Source organism: Endocarpon pusillum, assembly GCF_000464535.1.
Source record: "Endocarpon pusillum Z07020 unplaced genomic scaffold scaffold4522, whole genome shotgun sequence".
Classification (NCBI taxonomy): Eukaryota; Fungi; Ascomycota; class Eurotiomycetes; order Verrucariales; family Verrucariaceae; genus Endocarpon; species Endocarpon pusillum.
The window spans coordinates 123,469-151,194 of record NW_006916440.1 but is presented as its reverse complement, the minus strand read 5'-3'; the positions used below and the strand labels follow the sequence as shown (position 1 = coordinate 151,194).

The 27,726-nt window shown below is 49.0% G+C and overlaps 7 protein-coding genes across 7 annotated transcripts; 5 read left to right on the top strand and 2 right to left on the bottom strand.

Annotated features, from left to right (window-relative positions):
* Positions 1 to 1,449: 1,449 nt before the first annotated feature.
* EPUS_05226 (uncharacterized protein) lies at positions 1,450 to 7,523 on the top strand (the record flags this gene model as incomplete). The annotated part of the gene is made up of 3 exons (XM_007805783.1): positions 1,450 to 1,466; positions 1,520 to 5,301; positions 6,079 to 7,523. The coding sequence occupies 3 exons, from the start codon at positions 1,450 to 1,452 to the stop codon at positions 7,521 to 7,523; spliced, it is 5,244 nt and encodes a 1,747-aa protein (XP_007803974.1).
* Positions 7,524 to 9,026: 1,503 nt separating this feature from the next.
* EPUS_05225 (uncharacterized protein) lies at positions 9,027 to 9,602 on the top strand (the record flags this gene model as incomplete). Its single annotated transcript, XM_007805782.1, has 2 exons — positions 9,027 to 9,272; positions 9,366 to 9,602. The coding sequence occupies 2 exons, from the start codon at positions 9,027 to 9,029 to the stop codon at positions 9,600 to 9,602; spliced, it is 483 nt and encodes a 160-aa protein (XP_007803973.1).
* Positions 9,603 to 12,910: 3,308 nt separating this feature from the next.
* Positions 12,911 to 14,514, bottom strand: EPUS_05224 (agmatinase 2; the record flags this gene model as incomplete). The annotated part of the gene is made up of 3 exons (XM_007805781.1): positions 12,911 to 13,965; positions 14,181 to 14,307; positions 14,368 to 14,514. 3 exons carry the CDS (start codon positions 14,512 to 14,514, stop codon positions 12,911 to 12,913), a joined length of 1,329 nt encoding a protein of 442 aa, XP_007803972.1.
* A 761-nt stretch (positions 14,515 to 15,275) lies between these two features.
* Positions 15,276 to 17,412, top strand: EPUS_05223 (uncharacterized protein; the record flags this gene model as incomplete). Its single annotated transcript, XM_007805780.1, has 2 exons — positions 15,276 to 15,446; positions 15,502 to 17,412. 2 exons carry the CDS (start codon positions 15,276 to 15,278, stop codon positions 17,410 to 17,412), a joined length of 2,082 nt encoding a protein of 693 aa, XP_007803971.1.
* Positions 17,413 to 19,920: 2,508 nt separating this feature from the next.
* EPUS_05222 (uncharacterized protein) lies at positions 19,921 to 22,497 on the top strand (the record flags this gene model as incomplete). Its single annotated transcript, XM_007805779.1, has 9 exons — positions 19,921 to 20,456; positions 20,513 to 20,573; positions 20,630 to 21,064; positions 21,114 to 21,215; positions 21,257 to 21,331; positions 21,384 to 21,471; positions 21,521 to 21,721; positions 21,864 to 22,336; positions 22,417 to 22,497. 9 exons carry the CDS (start codon positions 19,921 to 19,923, stop codon positions 22,495 to 22,497), a joined length of 2,052 nt encoding a protein of 683 aa, XP_007803970.1.
* Positions 22,498 to 23,052: 555 nt separating this feature from the next.
* Positions 23,053 to 23,757, bottom strand: EPUS_05221 (uncharacterized protein; the record flags this gene model as incomplete). Its single annotated transcript, XM_007805778.1, has 1 exon — positions 23,053 to 23,757. One exon carries the CDS (start codon positions 23,755 to 23,757, stop codon positions 23,053 to 23,055), a length of 705 nt encoding a protein of 234 aa, XP_007803969.1.
* Positions 23,758 to 24,888: 1,131 nt separating this feature from the next.
* On the top strand, positions 24,889 to 27,082 carry EPUS_05220 (uncharacterized protein; the record flags this gene model as incomplete). The annotated part of the gene is made up of 2 exons (XM_007805777.1): positions 24,889 to 25,680; positions 25,730 to 27,082. The coding sequence occupies 2 exons, from the start codon at positions 24,889 to 24,891 to the stop codon at positions 27,080 to 27,082; spliced, it is 2,145 nt and encodes a 714-aa protein (XP_007803968.1).
* Positions 27,083 to 27,726: the final 644 nt, after the last annotated feature.

Sequence of the window (27,726 nt, the reverse complement as noted above, 5' to 3'; positions counted from 1 at the left end):
TTTGTACATTTACATGCTTCTGAATGTGCATCAACGCTCTTCATCAGGCATTCTATATATCAGTAGTGTGGCACATAACCTCCTATACCTATATATAATATCTAGATGCGATGGGTAGCATTCAAAGGGTTTCTCTGGACTGGACAATAAGGGAAGTCTACCAGGGAATGGATTTCCGACGAGATTAACATTGACTCTTTAGATGGACTATTAGTAGGCGAATTAAACATTACAATAGTTATAAAGTTGCGCTTCATAAATCAGTCGCCTGAGTAAGTATAGAAGAGTTCCAAATTAAAGAGACTGACAGTGATACTCAAGAGCTAATAGGACACCTAAGTCCCTCAACTCATATCTATCGTACATAAAATCTCTCAATAAAGCAATTTCCATGTGTGTTCTGTGCCTCCTAGCTGGTAGGAGACTCCTGCGCCGAAACACCAGCCAGGCCGCAACTCGGTCCACGAAGAGTCGTCCATGCCCTCGCCCTCTACAATGATCAGGTCATTCACTTCTTGGAGCTCGTCTGCCGGCCCCCAAGGCTTCTCTTGGTACCCTGTGGTCAGCGCTGGCTCTAGCGGGTATCGAATGGGATAATAATAGACGTGCATGAATCCGATGGCAAAGATGGCGATCAGATAGTACCTTAACTTCAATTCTAGTCTTGGCGGGCCCTTAGCGTGGTTCTGCTGGGCTGGAGGGGTTGCCGAGCCGCTCCGAGCCGTGCCGGGCTGTACTACGGTACCGGGCAAAAGTAGTCATAGCTCAACGCTAGTGATTTCGAGGCTAGACCGGGCCTCAAACGAAGACTTCAGTCTTTAAAACTGGTTAGGGGTATTAGCCAAGCCGATCTTTTCTGGGTTCCAACAAGGATAAGCTGAGGGAAGAGGTAATGAAAAGTAGCTGCTCCTAGCACTGTGCCACCAGTACTTCTGCCCCCTACCATGCCAGGTTGAGAGGGCTCTAACCCGGACCGGCTCGAACGCGTACAGTTGGTCAATCGACCAATATTCTCAGTTTTTAAGCCCAGCATTGAGGTATGTTTGGATCTCGCTTCGTTGCCATGGAGTCGACTTCTTCTTTAATGGCGTATTTGAGTCGATTGGCGCCAAAAAGGCACTCGTTGAGTCGGCATCGTTGACATAGTTCTGTGTGGAAGTTGCGTCGGAGAGATTTTAGTGCTTTGGCGTTTAAACTTTTGATCTGTTACTTGTCTCATCCACAGAGTTGACAGCCTTCTCGTCCCTGCATCATTTCCCCATATCATTTCCTCCTATAGTTTTCTCCTATCATTTCTTCACATCATTCCTCATATCTTTTCCGCATATTATTTCCTCCTATCATTTCCTCATATCATTTCCTCATATCATTTCCTCATATCATTTCCCCATATTATTTCCTCATCATTTTCTTTACCAAGTACCACCAAGCCAGCTCTTTCGAGCTGATATGGCAGACTTTAGTGCGTGAGTAGAACCAATATAATATTGGAGAAGTTGATCTGACTCTGCTTGTCTAGTGATAAACCCTGCTTCTATTTCCAACGCGGAGAATGCAAGTACGGAGACAGATGCAGGCTCAGTCACCGGCCCAATCCCACCTCGAGAGCGCCTTATCGCCAGCCATGCCCATATCTGAGGACGCCGAGAGGTTGCTCCAAAGGACAGCATTGCAAATTCTCGCATGAAACTGTGGCCGACAAGAACGACGCCAGAACACAGGCGCCGCGGTCTACCGCTCGGTCAAGATCACGGTCCGAATGGGAAACAGGCTTCCGAGAGTGGACATTCTTGATACAGAGGCAGCATACGCCAGCGCGGATCGCGGACATCGAAAGGTTCTTCAAGCTGGGTTGGAATCTCGTGAGCAAAGAGCATACGGAAACCGGGCAACAGATCATCAAGAAACTCGCGACCGATGAGGGGCTGGCCATGGTCAAAGCTCTCGTAGATGAACAGGTTGCTGGTTTCGAGGTGGAAAGGACGATGATGCGTGTCTTTAAGGAGAGTACTCTTCCCTTCTTTCGAACAATTACTTCTCCGAATATCTTGTCGTCCTTGATTTTGGAGACACCACTCGATACCATTTGCGGGTTTCTGTTCGGCCCGAACGGTCGTCGTGCCATCAAGCTGTTCAAGGCTACGACTTCCGCTCTTGTTGTCCTCGCCAGGAACGAAACAGCCGAACAAGAAGGCCTAACTTTGATTGCGGTGGCGGCAAGCCTAGTAATACTGGAAAGAATAGTAGAGCTGAACCAAAGTGCCCAAGTCATCACCGAGCTCACGTCGATCGTGAACGATCTTTCAACCTCTATTCCAAAAACAGCTCTACAGGCAGGAGATCGAAGCCTAGTCCGGATTCGCCAACGGCTGGGTCTCGGAACTGCAATGCCAATGTCTGGATCCCGCCTTGCAGAGCATAAGAGCCATCGATCGGTCTTCAATTTAGGGCAAGACCTGCCTGGCTCTTTGTCTAAGCTAGGTCCACGACACGACAACGACCACGCAGACATCTTCGAAATCAAGATCCTGCCGACCACCGAAGAAATCCAGTCCCACCGGCAGGAGTACCTACCTCTAAACGACTCAACGCAACTCCATCTTCCTGGTCTAGCGGGCTTACTTGACCGACAATTCAGACTTCTACGGGAAGACACAGTTGGTCAGCTCCGAGACGCCGTCCAGATAGAATATAAACGACTTAGCAAGGGTCCTAGCGCCCCGCCGCCGCCTCAGCGACAGACAAATGGAGTTCGAAATATCGTCTATCACAAGGTCGTTCTGCTTCGAGTAGAGTTCGATCGGAACAAAGGGCTCCAGGTTGTGGCCGAGTTTGATCAGCCTGCCGTGCTGGCAAAGAAGGGATCCAAGGAGCGAGAAGATTGGTGGATGAATTCAAAACATCTACAGATCGATGCTTTTGTATGCCTAGTCTCTTCGACAGGTCGTGCTATCTTCTTCTCTGTTTGCGATCCAACCCCGAGACCTAGACCCGAGAGAAGAAATAGCGAGGAAGAACAGAAATCTCGCGTCGCTGATCATTCGCGAGCGTCGAACGAGCGGCCGAGTCTTTTCACGCATGCGGACCGAGCCACCTTGATGCTTAGCATGGTCGAGGATAATTCCGAAGACATCACTTGGATTAACAGTCACCTCGGAAAGGCTCACACAGTACAGCAATCTCTCGTCGAATTTCCAGGCATTCTTTTAGCTTCCTTTCGACCGACACTGCAAGCACTTCAGAAGATGAGCCGCACCCTGGATTTGCCTTTCTCTCAATTTATCGCCCCTGATGAACAATCCGCAGAAGATGTCGATGTACCTCCACCGACATACTCTCGCAGGCCTGGCTTCACCTTTAATCTGGAGACCCTGACAGGAGGAGAACCGCTCAGCCTTATACCCGGACAGCCCTTTGACGATAGAGTGCTACGTGAAAAATCTACGCTCGATAAGGCGCAGCAAATGTCGACAATAAATTCTTTAAGAAGTTGCCTTGCCCTGGTCCAAGGCCCGCCGGGGACCGGCAAGAGCCACCTCGGTGTTACCCTCATCAAGGCTTTGTTGAAAAATCGTGATGCGGCTGAGCTTGGGCCAATAATTTGTGTATGCTACACAAATCACGCTCTCGACCAACTCCTCGAGAATCTGATCAAGGACGGCGTAGAGCAGGTTATCCGTTTGGGGTCGAGGTCTAAATCCGAACTCGTCCAGAAGTTGAATCTCCATCATGTATCAAAAGATGTGATGCCCACAAAGTTCGAACGCTATGAGAAATACAAACTTTATGAAGAATTAGATACCGTTCTCAATGAGATCGCGGAGCTCATGACATGCCTGAGGGATCCAGCCCGTTGGAGCAATGTCAAAGATTATCTCGAAGCCCATCACGAGGACCACTTCAGTCGACTTTTCGGAAGGGGGGTCGACGAACATGGATTCCAGGAAATACGCGGCAAGAAGTGGAATGTTCTGCACAGCTGGCTCAAAGGAGCCCCCAAGCGTATTACCTCAGCTCGTCCAATTTCCGAGCTCGTCAAAGTCGATCTAATGGAGATGTCCGGTATCGAGCGATCGGCTCTGCACAAATATTGGATACAGCGAAGCACGATGGAACTCAATCAACGTTTGTTACACGTTCTCGAGTCGTACCGCCATCTCAGAAGTTCGCTCCAAAAGTACCATCAAGAGATAGACCTACGCTGCCTACTTGGTGCGCACGTCATCGGTGTCACAACAACTGGCCTGGCACGACAATTAGAGGTCCTCCATCGACTGCGAGCAAAAGTGGTGGTGGTCGAAGAGGCGGGCGAGGTATTAGAAGCACACACCCTCACCGCACTCTTGCCTTCGGTCGAGCATGCCATTCTTATTGGGGATCACGAGCAGCTAAGGCCTCAAATCAATAACTACGACTTCCAGCACGACAGTGATAAGGGTGCAAAATTCTCTTTGGACATCTCGCTTTTCGAACGACTTGTCCATCCGCAACCTGGACATCCCAAGCTTCCTCACAATTCGCTGAATGTTCAGCGTCGAATGCATCCATCGATCGCAGAGCTGGTCAAATCTACGCTCTATCCAAAGTTGCAAGACCATCCCACTGTTTTTGACCATCCCAAAGTCGACGGGATGCGGAAACGTCTGTTCTGGCTCGATCACAACCATATGGAAGATGCGGCATCCGCGAATTCGGCATATTCACTTTCCAAGACGAATGCTTGGGAAGTCGAAATGGTCGCTGCTCTGGTCTCTCATCTCGTTCGGCAAGGGACCTACAGGAATGAAGATATTGCAGTCCTGACCCCTTATCTAGGGCAGTTGCAGAAGCTTAAACAGCACCTAGGGTCCTCCTTTGCGATTGTGGTTGATGACCGCGATCTAGATAAATTAGAGGCGGAGGGAGTTGAGGACGACAATGTACAGGGGGGAGGCGTGGTGCAGGGTCTTGTCCGAAAGACGACTTTGCTGAATGCTTTGAGGATCGCTACTGTGGACAACTTCCAAGGAGAAGAAGCAAAGATCGTCATCATTTCATTGGTCCGGAGTAATGCTGAAAGGAGATGTGGATTTCTCAAAACGTCGAACCGCATCAACGTCTTGCTGAGTCGCGCCCGCCACGGAATGTACATCATCGGCAACACACAGACCGCACGTCCTGTACCTATGTGGAATAAGGTAATCACGATGCTGGAGAATGGTGGGAACGTAGGCCAGTCGCTTGCGCTATGTTGCCCTCGACACAAGGAGACGCCGATCGAGGTGTCGAAGCCTGACGACTTCTCTGTCTTCTCCCCCGAGGGTGGCTGCAATCGAAAGTGTGACATACGACTTCGTTGCGGACATGCCTGTATCAACAAATGTCATTCTGAGCGGCTACATAACGCCGTTCGGTGCCTTGAGCGCTGCCAAAGGATCAAGAAAGGTTGTGACCATCCCTGCCAAAAGTTTTGCGGAGACCCTTGTGATGCCAAATGTCAGACTAAGCTGCCAAACATCACCCTACCTTGCGGGCACGTTCATGCATGGCTGGCATGCCACCTGGCGCAGGATCCGGGGAAGGCTCAATGTCATGTCTTGGTCGACACTGTGGTGCCAGGCTGCCAGCACACTGTGAAGGTGCGTTGCCACGAACTCCCTCTTGTTGACAATTACCCGTGCAACGCTACATGCGGCGCCGCTCTCAAGTGTGGCCACAACTGTAAATACGCTTGCAAAAATTGCAGGACGAAAGATGCTGGCGGCATCTTGGCTATTCGTCACGGCGTCTGCAAGACTCCATGTGGCAGACAATACACTACCTGCAGCCATGCATGTTCAGCGCCCTGCCATGGCGATCAGCCATGTAAGCTTTGTTCGGAGCCATGCGAAGTCCGATGCAGTCACTCGCGGTGCAGCAAGAAGTGCCATGAGCCTTGTATGCCTTGCGTCGAGAACTGCTCCTGGTCCTGCCCACATCGAGGTGCATGTAAACTACCCTGCGCGGTGCCATGCAATCGACTTCCCTGTTCCAAACGTTGCTCGTTGAAACTTAGCTGTGGCCACCAATGTCCTTCTACCTGCGGAGAGATATGTCCAGAGACCCGGAGCTGTCAGAAGTGCGCCGATAAGTCGGTCAAGAATATGATGGTTGACTATATCACTTGGTCCACCTACTCTGAGATTGATCTCGACAAGAACCCTTGCATTATACCCACCTGTGGTCATATCCTTACCCAAGAAAGCATGGATGCCCTTATGGAGATGCCAAAATACTACACATTCTCTGAGGCCCCGGGTGCTGAGAATTCCATCATCGCGCTGAAGTCGAGCTCGGTTCCATTCTCTACCTCGGAGCTGAAAAGTTGTCCTTTATGTCGCCTTCCTCTCCGCAATATCAATAGATATGGCCGCATAGTTCGACGAGCATGGATTGACGAAGCGACCAAAAAATTTATTGTCTGGGCAAACTCTCGATTTGTTCCCTTGGCCTCGAGCATTGAGCAAGCGGAGGAAAAATTCCGAGCGCCCGTCACGGAAAGGAAAACTCCCAAACATACGTTGCGCGGACAGACACAGCTATCTTCAGCGGTCGACGAGCGCTCCCTCGAATCCATTCGGCTGATCGGGTCACGCGACGAACAGATAAGGGTGGTCTTCAAGATCTTCCACAACGATGCTCGATACAAGGATATCTTCCCACTTCGTAACGCCATCCGAAAGTTTCTCCACGAGGTCGACGAACGAGAACAGCCCATCAGCCGCATCCACGACCTTGTTCGAGACGCCCGCAAACATCACCCAGGATCCACCGAAATCGCCACCGACCTGCCCTCTGTACTTCAAGTCCGCAACCGGCTCCTGGCCACAATCCTCCTCCTACGCTGCGACTATGCCATCCTCCTCGACTTCATCACCCAAGGCGTCCCCATGTTGGCGGCCTCGCCAAACAACCCACCAGGCCTGCATCTCAACCTTGCCAGTAACCGCCAAGACTGCGAGCGCCTGATCCAAGAGTCCCGCACCCGCCAACAACCCTCCCACGAAGTTGAAGGCCTCCTGTACTGGGCCCGCTTCGTCGCCTTAGAACGGCGGAGTAGTGGCAGTCCCTCCTCCAGCAGGGGCCCTCCGGCAGGAAACAAAACAACACCAACAGATATGACAGCTCTTGTCAACCTCGCTGCCGCCAATCTTCACCGAGCCCGCACCATCTGCACTACGCACTCTTCCCAAACCGCGGGAATGCTGGCAGAGATAGTCGACGTCGAGAAAATGCTCCGCGACCCCACCTTCTACGCGCCCGTAACGAATTCCGAAAAAGCCGCTGTCTACGCCGCCATGGCCCAGAGCTTCAGCGGTACGGGCCACTGGTACTACTGCGCCAATGGACACCCGTTTACGGTGGGCGAGTGCGGGATGCCGGTGGAGACGTCGAGGTGTCCGCAGTGTGGGGCCCCCGTGGGGGGGAGAAATCATGTGGCTGTGGCGGGGGTAAGAAGGGCGGTTGATCTGGAAGAGCAGTTTGGGAGGGGGAGAGGAAGGTAAGAGATGGCAGCTGTCGATGGTAGATGGGGCGTTGTTGATTGGGGCACATGTCCGAGAGTAGTAGTCGTAACTGGGTTCTTTAACCAAGTAAAGAGAGATCAATGATATTTTTCCTGATGAACTAATCTCTACCAGCGTAGCAAGGCAAGGACGGACCAATGTGCCTCCTCGCTTCCCTAGAGTAGCTTGAATCTAATCCCAGCCGAAAACCAGTAGGGAATCCGATTCCGTTCAACTTAAAACCTTTGTTGAACTCAAAAATACAGTTTGCGCTTATTTTGCCATGTGTGTCACCAGCGTTTTATTACAGAATTGGTACCCGTTTCGCCGAAGCTCCGCATGTATTTTTGGTATCTATATTTCGCACTATCTCGCTTGGTATAATACCTTTGTACATATAAATACACTCTTTATGCACTAATCTATGTACAAGAAGAAGAATGTAAGTAGTAGGATATCCTCTTGAGTGCTTTGATGCGCAGAACAACAAAGAAGTTGGGTAGAATGATGCAGAATCCACCAGAGTCCTCCTGGCCTGCGGAGGGCACGCGCTTGGCGCGCTTGGCACGCTTGGCTCGTATTGCAGATAGCAAGGAGGAGGAAGTCAAGGAGGAGGAAGTCAAGGAGGAGGTCCTGGTTGACGTTCAGCTGTGTGGGCTATAGCCAGCGATTCCTCCAGATCCTTTACAGCAGCATCCTTCTGAGCAGCTCTTTCGCGAAGCTCCAGGACATCTCCCTCCAAGGCAGTCATTTGAATTTTTCTTTCTTCTTCGGCCTTCTTCATTGAAGACAAGGTCGTATCCTTCTCCTCTAGTATTACTTTCATATCCGCTAATTGAGTTTCCACACTGGAGCCCATCCTCCTTTTTAATATTCTCCTTCTTGATATTCTTCTCCTCCATATTCTCCTCTATATCCCCCTCCTTGCCATTCTACTACGATAATTAGGTGGTAAATGGCCATCCTCTGCCCTCGCCGTAATTCTGCCTTGCGGCGTCAGCAATTCGAGTGTAGCGTCAAGGATTTGTAACACTTTCGCAATGTACAGTAAGGAGTGATGAAGCCTAACTAGCCCTTCGCAGCCTCTCATATGTCCGCTGTCGGTCAGCTGTTCAGGCATAGCCATCAAACAAGGCTGATTCCTCTACGATAGTTGCCTCCTTTTGGCCAAGCTGACGAATGCAAGGTCCTAGTGGGAAACCGGGATGCATGCGCCTACTCACCCCCTGAGTCATTTGGATCGAGGACGGAAACCTATCGGTCTGGCCTTCTTATACTCCATGATTTGCCAATGCAAATCTCGTTCCTGAAGATTTGCGTAACCAGACTCTCGTTTCTATCAATTTGCGTAACCAGACACTCGTTTACTTTCTAAATCCTGGTGAGCCCCAAAGGACGTGCTGTTCCATCTGCGCAAGCGTCTTGCCCTCATTCTACACTAGACACAATCCATATCCTGTTCAACCTCGTCACGCTCTGTGGTACCCTCGACAAGCCTCAAAGATGCACCTGATATCTAGCCTGAAGGAGTGGTGGAACGAATTGAAGGTCTGGAAGAGGGTGGCCCTGCTGGTCTCCGTCGCTGCCCTGATATTCACCATCCTCGCCTTGTACGCCACCTTTACGGCCAACCACTTGGCGGAAAGGTCCATCGAGCTACAACAATGGTCAAACAATGTGAGTTGGTTTAGCTACTTAGCCGCCCTGGAGGGCAACCGCATCTCGTTGATGCAATTCTGTGTTAATAATGTAAGTTATTTTTCGTCATGTTTATCCCGAGGAGACGTCGAAGATTCTTCATTTCGTGTAGCTCTTAGACTGACTTGCTAATCGGCTCGTTAGTCTGCCGCCGTGGGCTGCGAAAATGTCGTTACTTGGAGTACCAAGAGAGCGTACTTGAACACAAGCCTCGTGCCTAATCTGTACCCACCTGATCCGCTCAACACATCGGCTGGTGCCACATCCGAGGACGCCTTGATCGTGCCAAAAACCCTCCTTGCTACGAAAGCAGGGAAGTCTTTTGTTGCCGGCAGCTTTATCGGGTCGTTCTCCCTGATTAGTGCCATTGTGTTTGCATAGATAATGCATGCGGCCGTTGCAACGCCTTGGATCGGATGTGCTACGACGACGATGATTCTGCTAATGCCGTAGCTGTTTCGGCTGCCCCCGTTGGACGAGAAAGAGAAGGGAAGTGTCACGCAGAGAGAGACGTTTTTCTTACCGTAGCTCTCATATGGAACATTGCAAGCATTTCTTTGGCGATCCCGAGCCTGAGAAGTGCGATCGGGAAACGAAGTTACTATATGGGGGTCTGAAGTGATGTTAGTCTGGTGCTAGGAACAGCTAGTTTTAATTACAAAAACACAGTGTTATCATTCGCCATTCTAAAGCTTGTTCTGTGTGCATCCATTCTGATGAGTCAAATTATTACATCTAACTTCTTTTGAACATAGCTGTCCTGTACAGAGGGGCTTACAATTAAAGACACTAGCGCTAAGCTACATTACTTCAGGCCCCTCCCGTACTAGTAGAGCCTGCTTACCACAACCTACTACTATGGCTACTGGGGTAAATATTGTACCCCCCCTGGTGAAAACGCTAGTATTCGTACAAAACCGTCTATGTAGAATTAAGTATAGATGCCCTCATATTAGCCCAATTAGGACTAGCCTTCTAAAATCGAGTTTGATTTCCATTGGCATCTATGATTGCTTTGCATCTCTTCTGCATTGATTCAAGCAACTCCTTGAGATACTCAGAGGGCACAGCATCCCATGCAGCATTAACTGCTATTCGTAACTCATCATATTTGTATAGGGTATCTCCATAACGCTCTTGTATCCAATCCTTCATCCAATTCCATACCGTCTCAATTGGATTCAAATCAGGCGAATATGCGGGCCATTGAATGTATTGAATGCCGTGTTGACGAAGAGCTCGAATGGTATTCTTAGCAGCATAAGCAGGTGCAGAATTTTGCATAAATAACAAATCTCCTTTATTTGTTTGTATCCAATTATTAATAAGAGGTATGATATGTTCTCAATATGTTGTTTCTTTGATAGTACCTTATTCTTTCTCTCAAAAGATACTAGAACCTTTTCTATCACTATTAAAACAACCCTAAAACATTTATCCTTTACGTCATTAATAACGTTTAATAATACACATAAGATCCCACTCTTCGCCAGATCATAACCCATGTTTCATCACTCTAAAGTATCTTTTTCCATTATTCATATGTCTAATTGACATGTTCAGTAGCCTATTGTAGACGTATTTGTCGATTCTTTTCAGAAATAGGAGGTTTACAACGTGCAATTCGACGTGAAAAGCCTGCTTTTTGTAAAGCATTTCGAATAGCATACCATCCAATATTGATTTTCATAGCAAGAGGAATTTGAATCCAAGGTGTACGTCGATTTGCGTTTGAAGCACACACCCATGTAATAATTTCGTCAATTTGTTCATTCGTAAGAGTTAAGGGTCGACCAGAGCGTTTTTTAAGGGTTAATTGATGATGTATAGCGTATTGAATTTGACGTCATGTAAGATTTGGCAATTGCTAACGAATTTCGTTGTACGAATGTCCTGCGCTATGCAATGTTTGAATTTGCAAACGTTGATTTCGAGTAGTATGAGAGGTATTAGAAGGAGGAGGAGGAGGAGGAGGAGGAGGAGGAGGAGGAGGAGGCATCGAAATTCGTAGAATTCGTAGAATGCGCAGAATTCGAATGTGCAGAATTCGTAGGATGCGTAGGATGAGCAAAATTCGTGAGAAATAGCGACAGGGATGCTGACAAGGATGTGTATGTAAAGAGGGCGTTTTGTAAGAAATTTTGACCAGGGGGGGGTACAATATTTACCCCAGTAGCCATAGTACATTGGGGGGCTAAAGTATTGTAGGGCTAGTGCTAGTAGCAGCTAGTTCTTATCACTCTCCTGTAGTGCCGGTGATTTATTATTGCAAAGCTTGATTTGAATATGACCATTCAAATGAGTTGAAACTTTTCTCTTAGTCTACATAAGCTTAGCTGTTTTGTACAAAGAACGTTTCGAGTAAAGATCTAGCGGTGAGACAACAATACTTCGGCCCCCCCCTAGTACATACCGAGAAACCCAGGCAATGCTGGTTCGTGTACAAGATCATTTTGGTAAGCTAGCTTCCAGATGCCTGTCAGCGAAGATAAGGGCGCAGCTTTAGCAGCGATCACATCACAGCGATTAAAGGGCTGCAAGGGTTGACTCTTCAGCGTTCAATTAGTTTCACCCATCTCAGGCTAGGCAATTGACGTCGAAGAAGGAAAACAAAGCTACCGGATGATCAGACATCCACGGTCTGACGTGCAAAAAGCGATCAAAAGACAAGTTCAATATTATGAGTGAAGTTGTATTATTTCAACATGTCCAAAGGGGCATCTATTAAGTACAGTAGGTGGCATAAGTACTGTTAGCTTTAAGCTAGAAATTTTGTATTTTAAATTACATTGACGAAGCTGCACTTTACTGAATCAGCGTTAGTCTGTATGGTCCTCAGACCATAGCCAATCATCATGATGAGTAAGGGGTCATCAAGACTTATATAGTACAATATTCCGGGGAATGCCGGATCTTTGTATTGAGAACTAGCTATAACTAGCGCACGCTAACAATACTTATGCCTCCCTACTAGTTAGTCTGAAATATCTTGGCATGATAAGCCTGACACAGACTGTATTTTCAAAGTTTCACAGCTGGCTTTTACTCGTCCTTCCACGTAGTTCGCGTATATTGAGAACTCTTGATGCACGACTCCCTACCTGAATCCAATATCACTTGAAGTAAAGGAACGCTAGCGGCTGCAGCAACCACTGAGAAAAATGTCAACATCTACGCCAGAAAGGTTCGACAGCCGGCCATTGGTCGCGAGAACTCTCAGACATGTCTCACCATCATGCCCGATCACAGCACAGCCAACGCACGAGCTCTTCTCACACTCGTTGCAGTTAGCAGCCAGGTTGTCTGTAGCTCTTCCGCTGCTGTCTAATTGAACCGTATTCGCAGCCAGGAGCACTAAGTTACACCTATTGGCGATCCGGCATCTTGCTCAAGAAGCATCTTTTTCGAAACTGCAAAGCATGTGTCAGCATGGGACAGCCCCACAAATATTCCATGATTGCTCAACCAAAGGTAGCTTCCAAGATCTTTGCCGTCGATACTCGCCCTCTAGGTGGTCTGGTGGCTGGGGATTGACATTCTGCCATTCTGGTAGACCAGAAGGACCGCGGCCATCTGAGATAGCTTATGTCTGACACTCTTCTATTCTCGTTCTGATGACGGCATCGAAGTAGGTTTATCTTGGGTGGTGCAAGTGACTGATAGAAATGACGGCATGCATTCAGTTGAATTCATAATTCATCTCGCTTGGTTCCTTGTTCTTCTCCTCGTGTTCCGCCACTTCCACTTCCACTTCCCCTCCCCAACTCCATCTCTCCGATGCCTCTCTTAACCATACTCGTCAGAATCTCAAACACCACCTGCGCCGCCGCCAGCGCCGTCGCCTCCCCGCCCCCAGCATCATACATGGGCGCCACCTCGACCACATCGGCGCCCACGACGTTCAGCCGCTCCACGCCCCTCAGGATGCGGATCAGCTCCCTTGACGTCCAGCCGCCGGGCTCCGGCGTGCCCGTCCCGGGCGCCAGACCGGGGTCGAGCACATCGATATCTACGCTCAGGTAGACCGGGTTCTCTGTCCCGATGCGCTGCATGATCATCTCGACGATCCTGTTGATGCCGAGGTCGTCGATGTCGTCTGAGTGGATGCGCAGGAAGCCGGCTTGGTCATCGTCGGCGTAGTCGCTAAAATCGGATCCAGAGAGTCGGGTTCGCAGGCCGCCGTGCACGGACGTAGAGTTGTGTATCAGACCTTCGAGGCTGGCGAGGTGGAACATACTTCCGTGGTTGAAGGAGGCGGGGTCAGAGAGGTCGCCTTGCGGGTTGGAGTTGGGTGGGGACCAAGAGGAGGGGTATTTGTACGGGTGCCAGGTGTCGAGGTGGGCGTCGAAATGGAGGATCGAGATTGGTGAACCGTAAAGTTTGGAGAGGGCGCGGAGGGCTGGGAGGGAGAGCGAGTGGTCGCCTCCTAGGGTGAGGAGTTTGGGTCTGCTCCATGGTTGTTGGGTGATGGCGTTAGAGGAGGAGGATGTGCTGGACGGGTGGGGTTGGGGTTGGGGTTTCGGTTTCGGGTTGATGGCTGCAGCTCGAGAACCGAGTTCGCGGTACGCTTCGCTCATCTGCCGGAGGGCGAGGTTGTTGTCGAAGGGCGTGACAGGGATGTCGCCGCAGTCGAAGATCGTGAAGGGCGTCGTGTATGGGTTCAGGGCGGCACGGTGGTTAAAGCCCCGGAAGGAAGTTTGCCGTGACGAGGCGGCGCGGATGGCGCGGGGGCCGAATCGTGCTCCTTTCGCTCTGTGTCAGGGTACGGAGATCATACTGGATGGAAATAGAGACTATAAGGGCGAGCACTTCCCCGATTAGGAAGCTCAATGGTAAAGTGAAAACCTCAATGTTTGTGGTGGAATCCCAGAGCAGAGCAAATTGGATGTACTAATGACAGACAACGCAATAACTTCGCAGCATCTCTGCAGAAAGACAGAGTACTACGGTCGTCCATACCGGGTCTATAGCTAACCGCCGTATCAAACGGACAGCCGATGATGCCGATATCAAACGGTTGGTGTGGAGATGTCAGGCACTTGACGTGCTTCAGATGTGCGAAGGTGGATATGCCGGTGAATCCCCACTGCAGATAACATCATGCTCTGCATAACAATATCTAAGGTGTGGATTGGGCTGTTCAAACCTCGAAATCCCATTTCTTGTGTAGCTCCTCTAGTGTGCTTTCTTGGGATGGAGGGAGGGGATCTTGCTCGGGGTTGTCGTAGAGGGATTTGGCCGAGACTTGCGAGATGAAAGCCGCGAGATGGAGGACAGACAGAGGAAGATACATTCTTGGGAATTGAGGAACTACCGTAAGCAAAGCTACTAGTAGGTGGACTTGAAGCTCTCGTCACTATCAGCAGATTTAAAGTCTCAATTCGTGTTTGGCCCCAATAGTCCGCTGTAGTCAGTAGAGGAAAGGATTCCTACAATCCGGCGTTACTTGGTGAAAATGAGACTTCACTTGATCAGCGATCCAGCAGTCCTCTAATCCGGTACCAACCATTAGCAGACCACCTCCGAGGATCAAGATGCACTTGATAAAGACTCATGGCTTGGTCCTCGGCAACACCCCCTCCAGGTTCGCCGATCATTCCCTGCGTGACGTTACGACAGGAGCTCGAAGAGCTATACTTTCCGAGAGATAACATCGTGCCACCAGAAAGGACATTCTTCCCAAGAAGCGGTATTGAGAGTCTCTTTACAAAGGAACGAATACAAGAAGTGCTTGAATGTAATTGCTCAACTTGCTGTCAACATCGATGTGCGTTTCGAGGCCGGTCCCCTATATCTCTCACCAAAATTACCGGCAAGGCTCGTGATGGTCAACCTAAGGGATCAGGCGCCCTTATCCTTTTCGCCCTTTTGGTATACATCAGGTGCCCATGTCTGATTTACAGTTTTATCAGCCAAGGACTTGACGATCAGTATTTCGCCTCTCATCTCCCTCAGTTCACGGCCGATTATATCCAACAAAAGATTTGGTCGCCAAACTATAAAAAATTGGCAAATGACTTCCACTGGACAAAGTTTCGTTTCTTCATACCGTCCATGAAGAGTGTGAGCAACGACGATGTTGAAGTATACCCCGAGTGGACTATCCTACCATTGGTCAACGAGACGCAGCTTGGGTATCCTACAAAAACTGGAGGGATTGTTGACGAGGGGAATTTCGCGAGCGTTTTCGCATTTGAGATTCTTGATGAATATAATGAATTCACTGTAAGTTGTGATCCGCAGGCAGTATTATATGGCTGTCTAACCGTTTTTGCAACAGGAATTCCCCGGACTTCGACGCTTTGTGCGGAAAGAGCTCCGTGCAGACACTGACCCTGGCCGCTTCAGGGCTGAATACGAGAACCTCCTATACGTTAAAAGATTACAAGATGATCATCTTGTGAAAATTGTGAAGGCGTACAAACTTGGAAAACATTACAACTTCATCTTCCCCCGCGAAATGACGAATCTGCGGTTATACCTCCGCGGACAACAATCTCATTCGTGTCTACGTTCCGAGTCAATTGTGGGCCACCCACTCTGGCGTCAAATGCTAGGCGTGGCCCGGGGTTTGAACAAAGTCCTCAATTATGAAGAACCTCATGCCACTCACGAGGCCTCAATGATTGGTTATCACTGCGACCTGAAGCCAGCCAACATCTTGGTCCGGGAATCTGGGACTCTTCTGATATCAGACTTTGGTCAGGCAATCTTTAAGAAGGTCGCTGGCACCAATTCTTCCAACGTGTTTGGTGTGGGTGGCACAGAAGCGTATGCGCCTCCTGAAATCGACAACGCGGAATTGAAGCTGAATAGGAAGTACGATATCTGGTCTCTCGGTTGCATTCTTGTGGAGGTGTGCATGTTTGTGGTCGGCGGTAGTGGTGGTGTAGGTAAGCTTGATTGCGCCCGGCTGACCGAGATACCAGGGAGGCGGAATAGAGATGATCGATTCTTCAGACACAACAGTATGACCAACTCTTACGAACTGAAACCCGAGGTCATGCATCTAATCCGTGAGGTTCCTGACCTGGTCCAGGGCAGTCTGGAAAGGGATTTTCTCAACGAGATACTCCTCGTGGCGTTACAAATGCTCCATGTTGAGGTCAAGTCAAGGTGGACATCAATGCAAGTTTGCATAAATTTGGCTAGAATTCTGGACCGCTTCCAATCCATTCCGCTCGCAGAACCAGTCTTGCCAAACCTCTCGGTCAAGCCTCCATGGTCCGGAGTGGAAGTTGGGAGAGAACTCACGGAAAGGTTGCAATCAATCAACTACAATGTCAAAGGGTTCTGGGATTCTGGGCCTGTTCGATTCACGCAGGTGGGCATGCTATTGCACATGCAAGTTTGGGATCGTAAAGCTTGGACTGAAAATTCGCTCGGCCAGAGATCTCAACTCAGATTAGTACTGCGTTTTGCTCTCCGCAACCCACCTAGCCACTACAATTCGGACGCACAATTCTATCTCTCACCTGGCAGGGTGGGTCAATTTTCAACCAATAATTCCGCCGACAGATTGCTGCTGCAAGAGATCTTGTTAGGATTCGAGGTTGTAAAGAGCATGAAGCTCGAAGCCGGACAAGTAGAGGTGAAGCATCGAGTGCCTATGTTAAAGAAGTTCCAACGCAAAAGCAGCGGTGAATCAGGTGGTTGGAAATATGATCTTGAGGTCGATGCGTCTTGTATTCAGCTATGGAAAGAAAGTTCTTGCAGCAACATGACCAGCATGATTTCTCCTGCGTCGTCATCTAGGAAACAATCTCCTCGAGTTTTACGGGTGGGTCCTCGGCCTCGACGAATTGTGGTCTTCTACGAACACTCTGTGCTTGTCATCCGCTTGGCCAAAAACTTTCGGATCCAGCCACCAAATCTGGCAGGCGGAGCAGCGACCTCTTTGGGTCTAGTACTGACAGATCGTAGCAGGGACCCGTCATTTCGAGTATCGGTCTTTAAGAAGGAGTACAAAGAGCCATTACCTTCCTTTCCGCTGCATAGGGAGGTATTTGAAGCAGAAGAAGTCGAGAATATGGTGGAGTGCACCTCCTTGACAATGAACTTTCATTCTGTAGATGATGCTAAATCATTCTATAGTGCCTACAGAAAGTTAAAGCGCGATTGGGCAGAAGATTTGAAACATTTCGAGTCCGTCCAGAAACGCATTGGACCTGAGTTTGGGTATGGGTTGTAAGAATAGGACTCGCTTCTATACACTACTATGCACAGAATTATGGCATTTTGTATTGTGTTATCGACTTCATCTACCCTTTGCTTGGTTATCATCCCTCTCATCTGACCCATTGAGCCAGATATACAAAAAATAAGTCCCTAATGTGAATATTAGAAGTATAGCTGTCAGCATCAAAAATATCCAAAACTCGCCTGCAACGTGTATTGAGAGCTTCTCTTTGGCTGTGTTAACATCAATATACCCCATTCCCATCATTGACTGTTGAGCATATATTAGTTCAGACCCTGTTGTGGCTGCTGGATGAGATTGCACAAACCGCCACGAGTGATGCTGGCAAATATACCAATGTAAGGAGTGTAATTGTTTTTAGTACATTTGTGTCTTTTGACGCCTTTTGCGTTAGTTTTATTGTCTGCTGGTTTTCCAACCGCGTCAAGCGAGTTATTTCTGTCATGATCCGACTGTTGTGTTGAAGACTAGCCAAGCATCGGAAATCGAGGGTTGTTCTGATCTAGACTTGGTCAGTGGATTCATGGCTCGTTACCTTAATGTGAATGTTCAAATACCAGTGCTACCGTTCCATCAAGTCTTTTTAGAAGACTGTTGACTCTCCCCATCTGAATATCCGCTTCCGCGATCAACGCTGATATAAGATCCAACTCGGCTTCTTCCAGCGTATCGTTGATAGCCAGTAGTTTCTGTATTCGACAGTGCATATTCTGAAGGATGGCTCGGTCCATGTCGAATACATGGCCAAGTTGTTGACATTTGTCTTGCAGAACTTGGATTTCTTGTGTATCTTCGAACTGAATATTGGATAAAGAGTCATCCATCTCCCCCTTTTCGTCCATTCGCGTAAGCTGTGCCTTGTCTTTCTGCAAATTGTCAGCTTGGCTCACTACAACCGGGTGAGCTCAGTAACCATCTGAAGATATCGCTTCTCCAAATCACTGATGTAGAATCTCCAATTCTCCATCGCGTAAGAAAGGATCATTGCATGTAGCGCTCTGATACACGGTCTACTACCATTCTCTCTTATATATCTCAAGCGTCCGCGAAATGGTACAGAAGGATTGATTATGATAATAACATCACCGGAAGAACCATCGCTCTTGTGATAAACGCCCATCTGTCTGATAGACCAGGGTTCCTTAGATTCCTTTCGTCCGTGTTCTTCAACATGCTTGACAAGGTATGTTGTTTCTACTCGGCGATCAATTTATTTGACAATTGCGTGAGCGACATAGGAAGAGGACATACCATATACAGAGGCTCTGCTGTCGTTGCGGAAGTTGAATCCACCAGAAGAGTCGTCTTCAAACCCCGTTTTCTGACCAAAGGTACGAAGAATATCAACGAAGGGGGGAAACACTTCGAATCGCGTCAGTATCTTGCGAATGGTACTCTCGTCTGCAAGCAGACGGCCCCATGAACTCTGTTGTGGGATGAGTCTCGAGATTAGTTAGTATTTGCCCAAGGACTTCCTTGAACGGCCTCACATTAATCGAGTCACTGGTTGAGTTGTCAGAGACTTCGATATTTCAGTCTCTGCCTTTCTTCTACAGTCGGGGTCTGCTGTACCTTCAAATAATTCTCGAGGGTTCCCACATCGTTAATGACAGTTTCTGTGACTAACTGCCAAATCAGCATTCCATCGTTGATCGGACAGAGGATCAATACCTTTGACACCAAAATCGACCGCCTTGATACATATGCCCGGTTCGAACAGACGCGTCGAGTCGGCACTCAACTGCTGGCAATAGGCAGCGAGATCGTATACATGTCTATAGCAACCTTCCAAATGAAGGTTTTCTGGATAATTCTCCCATCCATCAAGGCGGGAACGACCCTTCATCCTATCGGTTGTCCACCGTGTTGCAACGAGCGGAAGTACTGGCCATGGACGAGGCGCGCCTTGAGAAGCCGCATTAATGGTACTGCAGGCTGTCTGAGTACCTCGGCCAACTCGGCTGCTTCTTCGAAACACGAACTCTAGGTGGGGGGCCGGGCCTTGTGGCGTCTGCCCCCTCACCCAATTACTCTACAACGATGCCTACCTTAGTCTGTCGAGTATCGGAAACTGGCTTTCCTGTGCAACGTAAAGCTAGTCTGAGGTTTCACTGGCTCTCATTCCATGTCCTTTGCAACGCACCCGCATTGGGTGTCTAATTAAATTTATTTCATTTACTAGGGTTGCGGCTGATCACAGCACTTCTGTCTTTGTGCATAACACTGCGCCCGATTTCAATGAGGGGCAGCTTGCAGATCTTTGCCTGAGGAATCGAGGCTTGCTGCGGACGATGAGAAAGTCCGCCAGGTAGAATGAAATGCGCAACCTCTCGCAGCGTGGGTGTTTATTGGTTCTACTGCCGGTGGAAGCCCTCGGCGGGTCTCCATGAGAATACTTCATCATGAAGACTTCCATGTTCTAAAGAAGTTCATTGCTGTGGTCTCTATCAATACCACACAGGATTTTAATTCCATGACCAGCATCTTTTCTCAGACGATATGGCGTCGGAAAACGAATTTGAATCTGGTCCTGGTACCCAAGTCACCTTCAGTAATTCGTTGACTGCCTCTGATCAGCCTGGTACTTCTCATTTTACTGGAGACCCTCTCCTGCCGCCCCAGGCACAGACCTCCAGTCGTAATGGAGACTCGCTTGCGACGAGTAAAGCTGGATCCATGCCACCTCCTGCACAGCCTTTCCAAACACTTCGCCAGCGCAACGATAACAGGCCCCCGTTCCGGGTTGTCAGTGATGCACACTCGTCCAAAACCAATGGGGAGTCTTCGGGCAATGACAGCAAGTGCATCCAGGATGGGGTGTATGGCGGAACAGCAGACACTGGCAGTACAACGTGGACTGAGAGTACCAGTGTGCCTCGCAGAAACCTTGGGTTTCTTCAGATAACCTCTCTTATGCTTAACGCAACTATTGGAAGCGGAATATTCAACACACCAGGCTATGTGCTTGCGTTGACACGAAGCAAAACGATCAGCATGGTCCTCTGGGCCGTTGGTGGCGTCTACACGGGGTTGAGGTATGCCAATCTCCACTGATTTCTCGATTGAAATCGTTTTCTTACCTTGCACTTAGCATGCTTGTTTTCCTAGAATTTGGTACTGCGCTTCCATTCAGTGGCGGTCCTCTGATATATGTATGCGTTGTGTTGAGTCATCCTCCTGTGTATATGGAGATTAACCCGAGGCCTAGCTTGACGAGGTCTTCCCCCGACCGAAACTCATGGCCACGGTGATGTTCTCGTGTTTCTGGATCCTCCTTGCCGGGACGATCAGTTCTTCCAGGACTGTAGCGCAAAACCTCTTATCCCTGGCAAATCCTGATATGTCAACTTCAGACATCCCGGATGGTCAGATCAGATTCACGGCCGTAGTGGTTCAAACCGTTGTTTGCCTGTTGCTCTTCTTCGCTCGCCGCTTGTGTTTCCTACTCAATACCACATTCGCTTTCTACAAGATTGTTCTTCTTCTGTTCATATTTATTGCTGGCATGAAAGCTAGCGGCGAAAGGGAACATGTTGGCTTTGAAGATTTCGACAGAGAGTACCCGGGATATAACGGTGTGGATGCATTGACGGCTATGATCTACATCATCTTCAGCTATCAGGGTTGGGACAATGCAAACTATGTAGGAAATTCGCGCCCACGAGGTTGTGCAGAAGTACTTACAAGTCAAGATCACAGGAGAGATCAGGGACTACAAGAAGACCCTCAGAAACGCTAGCATTACAGCATGCGCAACTTTGACCTGCTTGTACATGCTGGCTACACTGGGATTTGTACGTTTCTCTTCTGCAAGCTTTGACTGACGATGTCTCAGTGCGCGGTAGCAGATTACGCCACGCTCACGAACAGCAACGGACAGAACAGTTCCGCCCTTCAATTCGCGGAGTCGGTAAGGTTGTATCCTTCCGACCGGAGGATGCTCTGCTCACTCGATTATCAAGCTTTTCGGAACCTCTACCGGAATGAAAGTCGCCATCACACTCTCTACCTTCAGCAATCAAATATTCGCTACCTATACCTCGGCCAAAGGTTCTCCCACCTCACAATTACCACATTCACGAACTCACTCAACGCACAGTCAAACAAGCAATAGCCTGGCAGCGCATAATCCCTTTCTACCGATTCTTCGGACGCCAAGACCCTTACTTCGACAGCCCGGGCGGCGCTCTCTTCCTCCACTGGCTGTTCACTATCCTTCCCATCGCCTGCTTCAACCAGCGGTCCGACGCCCGCGCCTTCTACGCCGGCCTCTACTCCTACGGCTATCAGATTATGTTGCGTTTGTGCCCCCCTTCCATTCTCCCTGGCCCCCTCCTAACACAGCACAATACTTCAAACCCCCTCCCTCTTCCACGGCCCAGCCTAACCCGGCGGCCGAATCAATACCAAAATCAACCGCTTACATGACATACGGCAAACAGTCTTCCTGGGCATAGGCCTCCTCCGCCTCAAATCCAAAATGCGTGCTCTCCACCCAGGCTGGAACTTGTACCTCCGTAACCCCTTCCTTCTCTATCCGATATCCTTGATCTTCGTCGCCGTCAACATCGTGACTTTAGTCGTTACCGCTCTGCCGCGCGACGCCGGCATGACGCCGCGCTTCTACTGGGCCGTTGCGGTCATTGGTTCTATGGGTTTTGGGTTGGTGTATTGGGCTGTTCTCCGGAGTCTGCAGATTCCGGTGCTGGGACGGCGAGAGGAGGGCGAGGAGAGGGTGAGGGAGGGCGAGAGGCTGGGAGGGACGGAGAATGGAAGGGCCAGACGGAGCACGCTAGGGAAGTGGGTCGGGGTGGAGCTCAGCGTGTACGAGGGGGATGAGGAGGTGCCGGACGATATGAGATTCTTGATGTATGAGGCGGGGCTGGATGGGAGTAGGCGGAGGGTGAGATATACTGTAAGTAGTTCTTCCCCCCTTTACCTCCTTCTACCGGAACTGTTGAGTCCTGGCTAGCGTTGCTAATATCAATTACCTAGATTTCCGGTCCAGCGGAGAAATGCAAGACATGGTATTCCAAGTCTCATGATTGGATTTTCAAGTACCTTGGTTATGAATAAGTTGAGCATGGAGTCAGGACGGTAGTGCAGATTTAGCGAAGCTTGCCCGTCTCCTACGAATTGAAGAACGCGCCTCGGTTTTGGCTTAATAAGGTATTTTCTTATAACTAAGCATCTTTGAATGTACGAAAAGCTTGACGATATTCTACAACATCCAAAAACACAATTATCTGACAGAAAGGGTGATAATGCACGTGCCAAACATTTTCTCGCGCGAAAAATAATGTCCGAGTTCAACAAGGACTTCCCAACGATAAGGGATATAAGAAAATCTGGTATGTACATGCACGGAAGGATCTCGTGCAGAATGATGTGCATGGAGCAATTAAACAAAAGCAATCTCCCTCGCTGAGCTACCAAGGCCATGCTGATAGCACTTAGCAATAGCAGGGAGACATAATCTGCGAGCCTGGGAATCATTGATGAGAAAAGTACACCGACGGGTATCATTCGGCCCAAATTGCACCCGAGTCGTGATATCCTGGGTAGCTCGTCCTTTGAAGAACGAGAATTTCATCCTGGATATGGAAAAAGGCAGTCAGCTCTCTTCAGTAATTACTCGGGGAGGAGCCCCTTCTCGAGGAGCCGGACACAAAGAAAGAGGATCAGGCCCACCTGGGTGAGGCGCCTCAAAACTCTAATGCAGTGGCAATCATGGATAGTCTGTATGACAAATTGGTAGATCAGCCAGCGGCTTTCACCAGTCACCCACTCTGCATAGAGGTGTACCGTTTTACTCCAGCCTTCCCCAAACTCACCCAATCTTGCATTAATGTAATCTTCGAGCACACGGCTTCGGATGTATCGCACTCGGAGGTTCTGGACGACGTACTGAGGGTGTTGTGGGGATTGAGTTACGTGCTGAGGATGCGGCGTCCCGAACTGTTGGAAATCTGGCCCGTGCTGCAGGTTTTGTGCGGCATGTGGAGAGTGCGGTGCTGCGTACTGCAGTTGTGTTGCGTACTGTGGTTGTGCTGCGTATTGTGGTTGTGCTGCGTACTGTGGTTGTGCTGCGTACTGTGGTTGTGCTGCGTATTGAGGGTACGTTGAGGTAGTCTGGGAGGGTTTTCCGGTTTCCACTCTTGTAGCATTTGAATGTGATGTAGCCGTCGGTGGGATGGATGCAGTGGTGGCGGGTGTGGTGGTGGCATTGTAAGAACTGGGATGGCTACTTGCATACGAATAGGCGATGGGATTGTGGCTGGCGTAAGGGTACGTGGGAGGATTCGTTGTATTGCCAGTGGGAACGCTATCGGTCATGGCTGGTATAAGATCGCTGGCGGAGAAGACGCAGCAGAGACATGAGGGGAGGAGGGACAGTCAAAACTTAAGAGACCGCTAAGTTCGTGTTGACGAAGATAGAAGGCAAACAAGGATTTCGACAGTGATCGCAATTGGACGTAAGGCAGTGGCAGAAACAGCAATAGGCGGAAAAGGCTGAAGAGCTACGGAGGAGAGGTTTTCCATGAGGAAAATTCATAACGACTATTATATTACTAACGCAAAAGTAAGGGTCTACCCTTGGGTTTACATCAAAAATCGCACTTTTCAGCACTATATCTCTATATTCTAGGCGTTAGGTATATCTTTTCTTGTAAGTATCTACTCCTAGTAAGAATTATCCCGTGTCACTGCTTCAGTATCATTACATCAAGTGGTTTAGTGTTTCAGCAGTCGACTACTACTTAATAATTTTGCTGCAGCCTTGGCAAGAAGAACATCAAAAATGCTATATTCCGATGTTTCTCTGTCTGCACAACTCTAATCAACAGGGTTAAGATCATAAAATTGACCCCATTTGATAGCTCTCAAAATTCCGAGCATTTTCACACTTTGAAATGAGTAAAAATACCCTTCTAAAGTGGAAGAACTCTTAGAAATAGTTTATACTAGAAAATTTTCGGCGTTCCTGTTGCCAAGACTGCATACTTTAATCCATTTAAACTCATCTGCAAACTAAGCCACTTAAGGTAATGATACTAAATCAGTGACACAGGGGATCATCAAGTTATCAAGTTTTTAAAGGATGATTTACAGAATTGATAGAGAGAAAGAGTGTTAAAGCTTAAAATTTTCACAAGCACAATTCATTTTAGTAAGATTATGTACATACAGATATTCAAAACATTATGACCGTTTGGGGGAGAAGCATGCATGGCAGCATGGACCGGAGGACCGGAGGACCTTACTTTTGCAGAGTGCCTGATCTTGCAGGCACCTCCTAGCTTAATCTCTGAAGCATGGAAGCCTCGCACTTCCCACCATATTTGTAACTCCAAGTCTCACAGCCTATGCTACTCAGATGAGCAAATTTGACGCACGTATTGGCTACCCGGCGGTCCATGTTGCCGCCCGTCATTATCTACTTACCTGCTTCGATGAGCCGGCACTATGGCTATCCTTGCCATCAACGGGACCGGCGCCAGCACTAACATCCTGCCCGAGTCCCCTCAGCGCCGTGCCCAGAGAAAAGATAGAAACGACTTCACCTTCAGGGGACTGCTTGCAGGTCTTTTGATCGGAGTGCTAATATGTTTCTGCAACACGTATTTCGGCCTCCAGACGGGCTGGGGAAGTGGCATGTCTATGCCTTCTTCCTTGATAGGATTTGCCCTCTTCAAATCCATTTCTAAATATCTTAAGGCGCCTTTCCAGCCGGTCGAGAATGTTCTCGTGCAGACTGTTGCGGGCGCTGTGGGTACAATGTCATTGGGATGTGGTTTTGTGGGATTCATACCGGCGATGGAGTTCCTGTTGAAGCCAGCCGAAGGTGCTCCGATAGGGCTGGGAGTCGGGCGGCTAATTGTATGGAGCTTGGGGATATGTTTCTTTGGATCTGTGTTCACTGTCATTCTGAGAAAACAAGTGATTATAAGAGAGAAGTTGAGGTTTCCGAGTGGTACTGCTACTGCCCTCTTGATTAAAGTCTTGCACGGAAAGGTCAATGAGCCGAAACGGCATGAACATAGCATGGTACCGGATGAAGATGAGACTCATGGTCTGCTGCGAAATGACGAACTTGGGCGACGCGACTTCACTACACACGAACTTTCCGGTGCTCATGAGATTGCCGACTATTCCATGGTTCAAGAGCCAGCTGCGCCACCGAATGACTTGAATGACCATCTAAGGGACAGATATGTTCAGCTACTAATTCAAGCTTTCAATCTGTCTGCAGTATCTGTGAGATATACGTCTGATGGATCTTTGCTGGATACTGACTAGTAAATAGACTCTCTTCTCATACTTTGTTCCTCAGATCCGCGATATACCCATCTTCGGTACATCCCTTGCAAAAGATTGGCTGTGGGCGTTGAACCCGTCTCCTGCATATCTCGGTCAAGGGGCCATCATGGGTCTCGAAACCAGCTTTCACCTGCTTCTCGGTGCCATTTTTGGGTGGGGAGTATTGTCACCCTTAGCTCGAAACAAAGGTTGGGCACCGGGTTCTATTGATGATTGGGAGACTGGGAGTAAGGGCTGGATCATGTGGATATCGCTAGCCGTGATGCTGGGAGATTCATTGACTAATCTAGGCTGGTTAGTACTGAGACCGCTAGTGAGACACGGTCCCGAGTGGCTGCGATCATATAAGACGCACCTTCGCCAAGGAGGAAGCTGGCACGACCTCATTCTACCACGAAAAATGTACCATCGCTACACGTCTCTAGCACAGCTAGAATCGAATTCGCCGACCAGTGATTTGGATACCGACGCACTACCACAAGACCTTGTTTCTAACACGACAATATCTATCCTTTTACCTTCTTCATTAGCATTTTGTGTGCTATGTACCCAACTTTCCTTTGGATCATACATTTCACCTGCTCTGAGCACCCTAGCAACACTTCTCTCTCTCATGGCAACGCTCATGGGCGTCCGAGCTCTGGGCGAAACCGACCTCAACCCGGCCTCGGGAATTGCGAAGCTAGTCCAACTAGCTTTCGCACTCGTCACTCGTAAGGATGACGCGAATGCGGTCATCATCAATAGCATCGCCGGCACGATCGCAGAATCCGGCGCCGGGCAAGGAGGCGATATGATGCAAGACCTCAAGACCGGTCACCTACTCAGTGCTTCTCCAAAGGCCCAATTCTATGGTCAAGTCATCGGCAGTATTTTTGGAGTTGTGATTTCATCGATCGTATACAGACTTTATGTCGCGGTTTACGAACTTCCAAGCCAACTATTCCAGATGCCTAGCGCATATTTGTGGATCTTCACAGCGAGGCTGGTGACGGGCAAAGGTCTTCCGCCAATGGTTTGGCAGTTTGGATTATGGACAGGATTGATTTCCATTATCACAACGATCTTACGGATCTATCTTGGAAGCCATAGCTCAGCTAAAGTGAGGAAGTTACAACCATTCGTGCCTGGAGGCATTGCCGTTGCGGTTGGAATGTACACTACCCCTTCATTCTCTATTTCCAGAGCAATTGGAGGATTTCTAAGCCGGTGGTACATGCGGCGTTTTAAGACGGGAGAAACTACAGTCATCGTGGTTTCGTCAGGACTCATATTGGGAGAGGGTATTGTCAGTATGGTTAATCTGGGCTTGGCCAGTGCTCGAGTACCGCATCTTTGATAGACTGGAACGATCATCCACGATGATACAGAGTAACAGAGAGTCATAGCCTTCAATTCGTCCTACGAAACAAAGCCCACTCATTGCTTTCCGCGCTCGTCAAGCAGAGAGCTTGCGAGGGACCTGCACAGACGACTCTTACGATTCCGAGAACACCATCACCCTAACCTCAATACTTTCCCTTGGTTTGGCTCCTTCCTTCACATCACTCTGCATGAACGAGGTATGTGGGCAGTCTGTTGAGGATGAAGTTAGCACCAGCAATCATCCCAACTCAACGATTCCAAACCAATAAAAGAAATCGCAAACATACACGTCGCCATAACTCCCTCCTTATTATCAAACATCTTCAATAGCAGCACCTCATCCTTAGTCTGCCGGTTTAAATAATACCATCGATAGCTCCCATTATGAAGCGGGTACAAGCTTTCTCCGATATAGAACTTACGGACATGGTCTGCGGTCACGAGGCTAGTCTCTGGCACGGTGCTGCCATCACAGACGGCGAGTGGGTAGTCCTCGACAGGGTACCTGAGGGGGCGCCACACACTGGAAGTGGGCAGGTGTAGTTAGCCGATGGACGACGAAGGCTGCAGAAAGGATGTCTGGGTGGGGTAAACCGCACTTTATGATACGAAAACGCT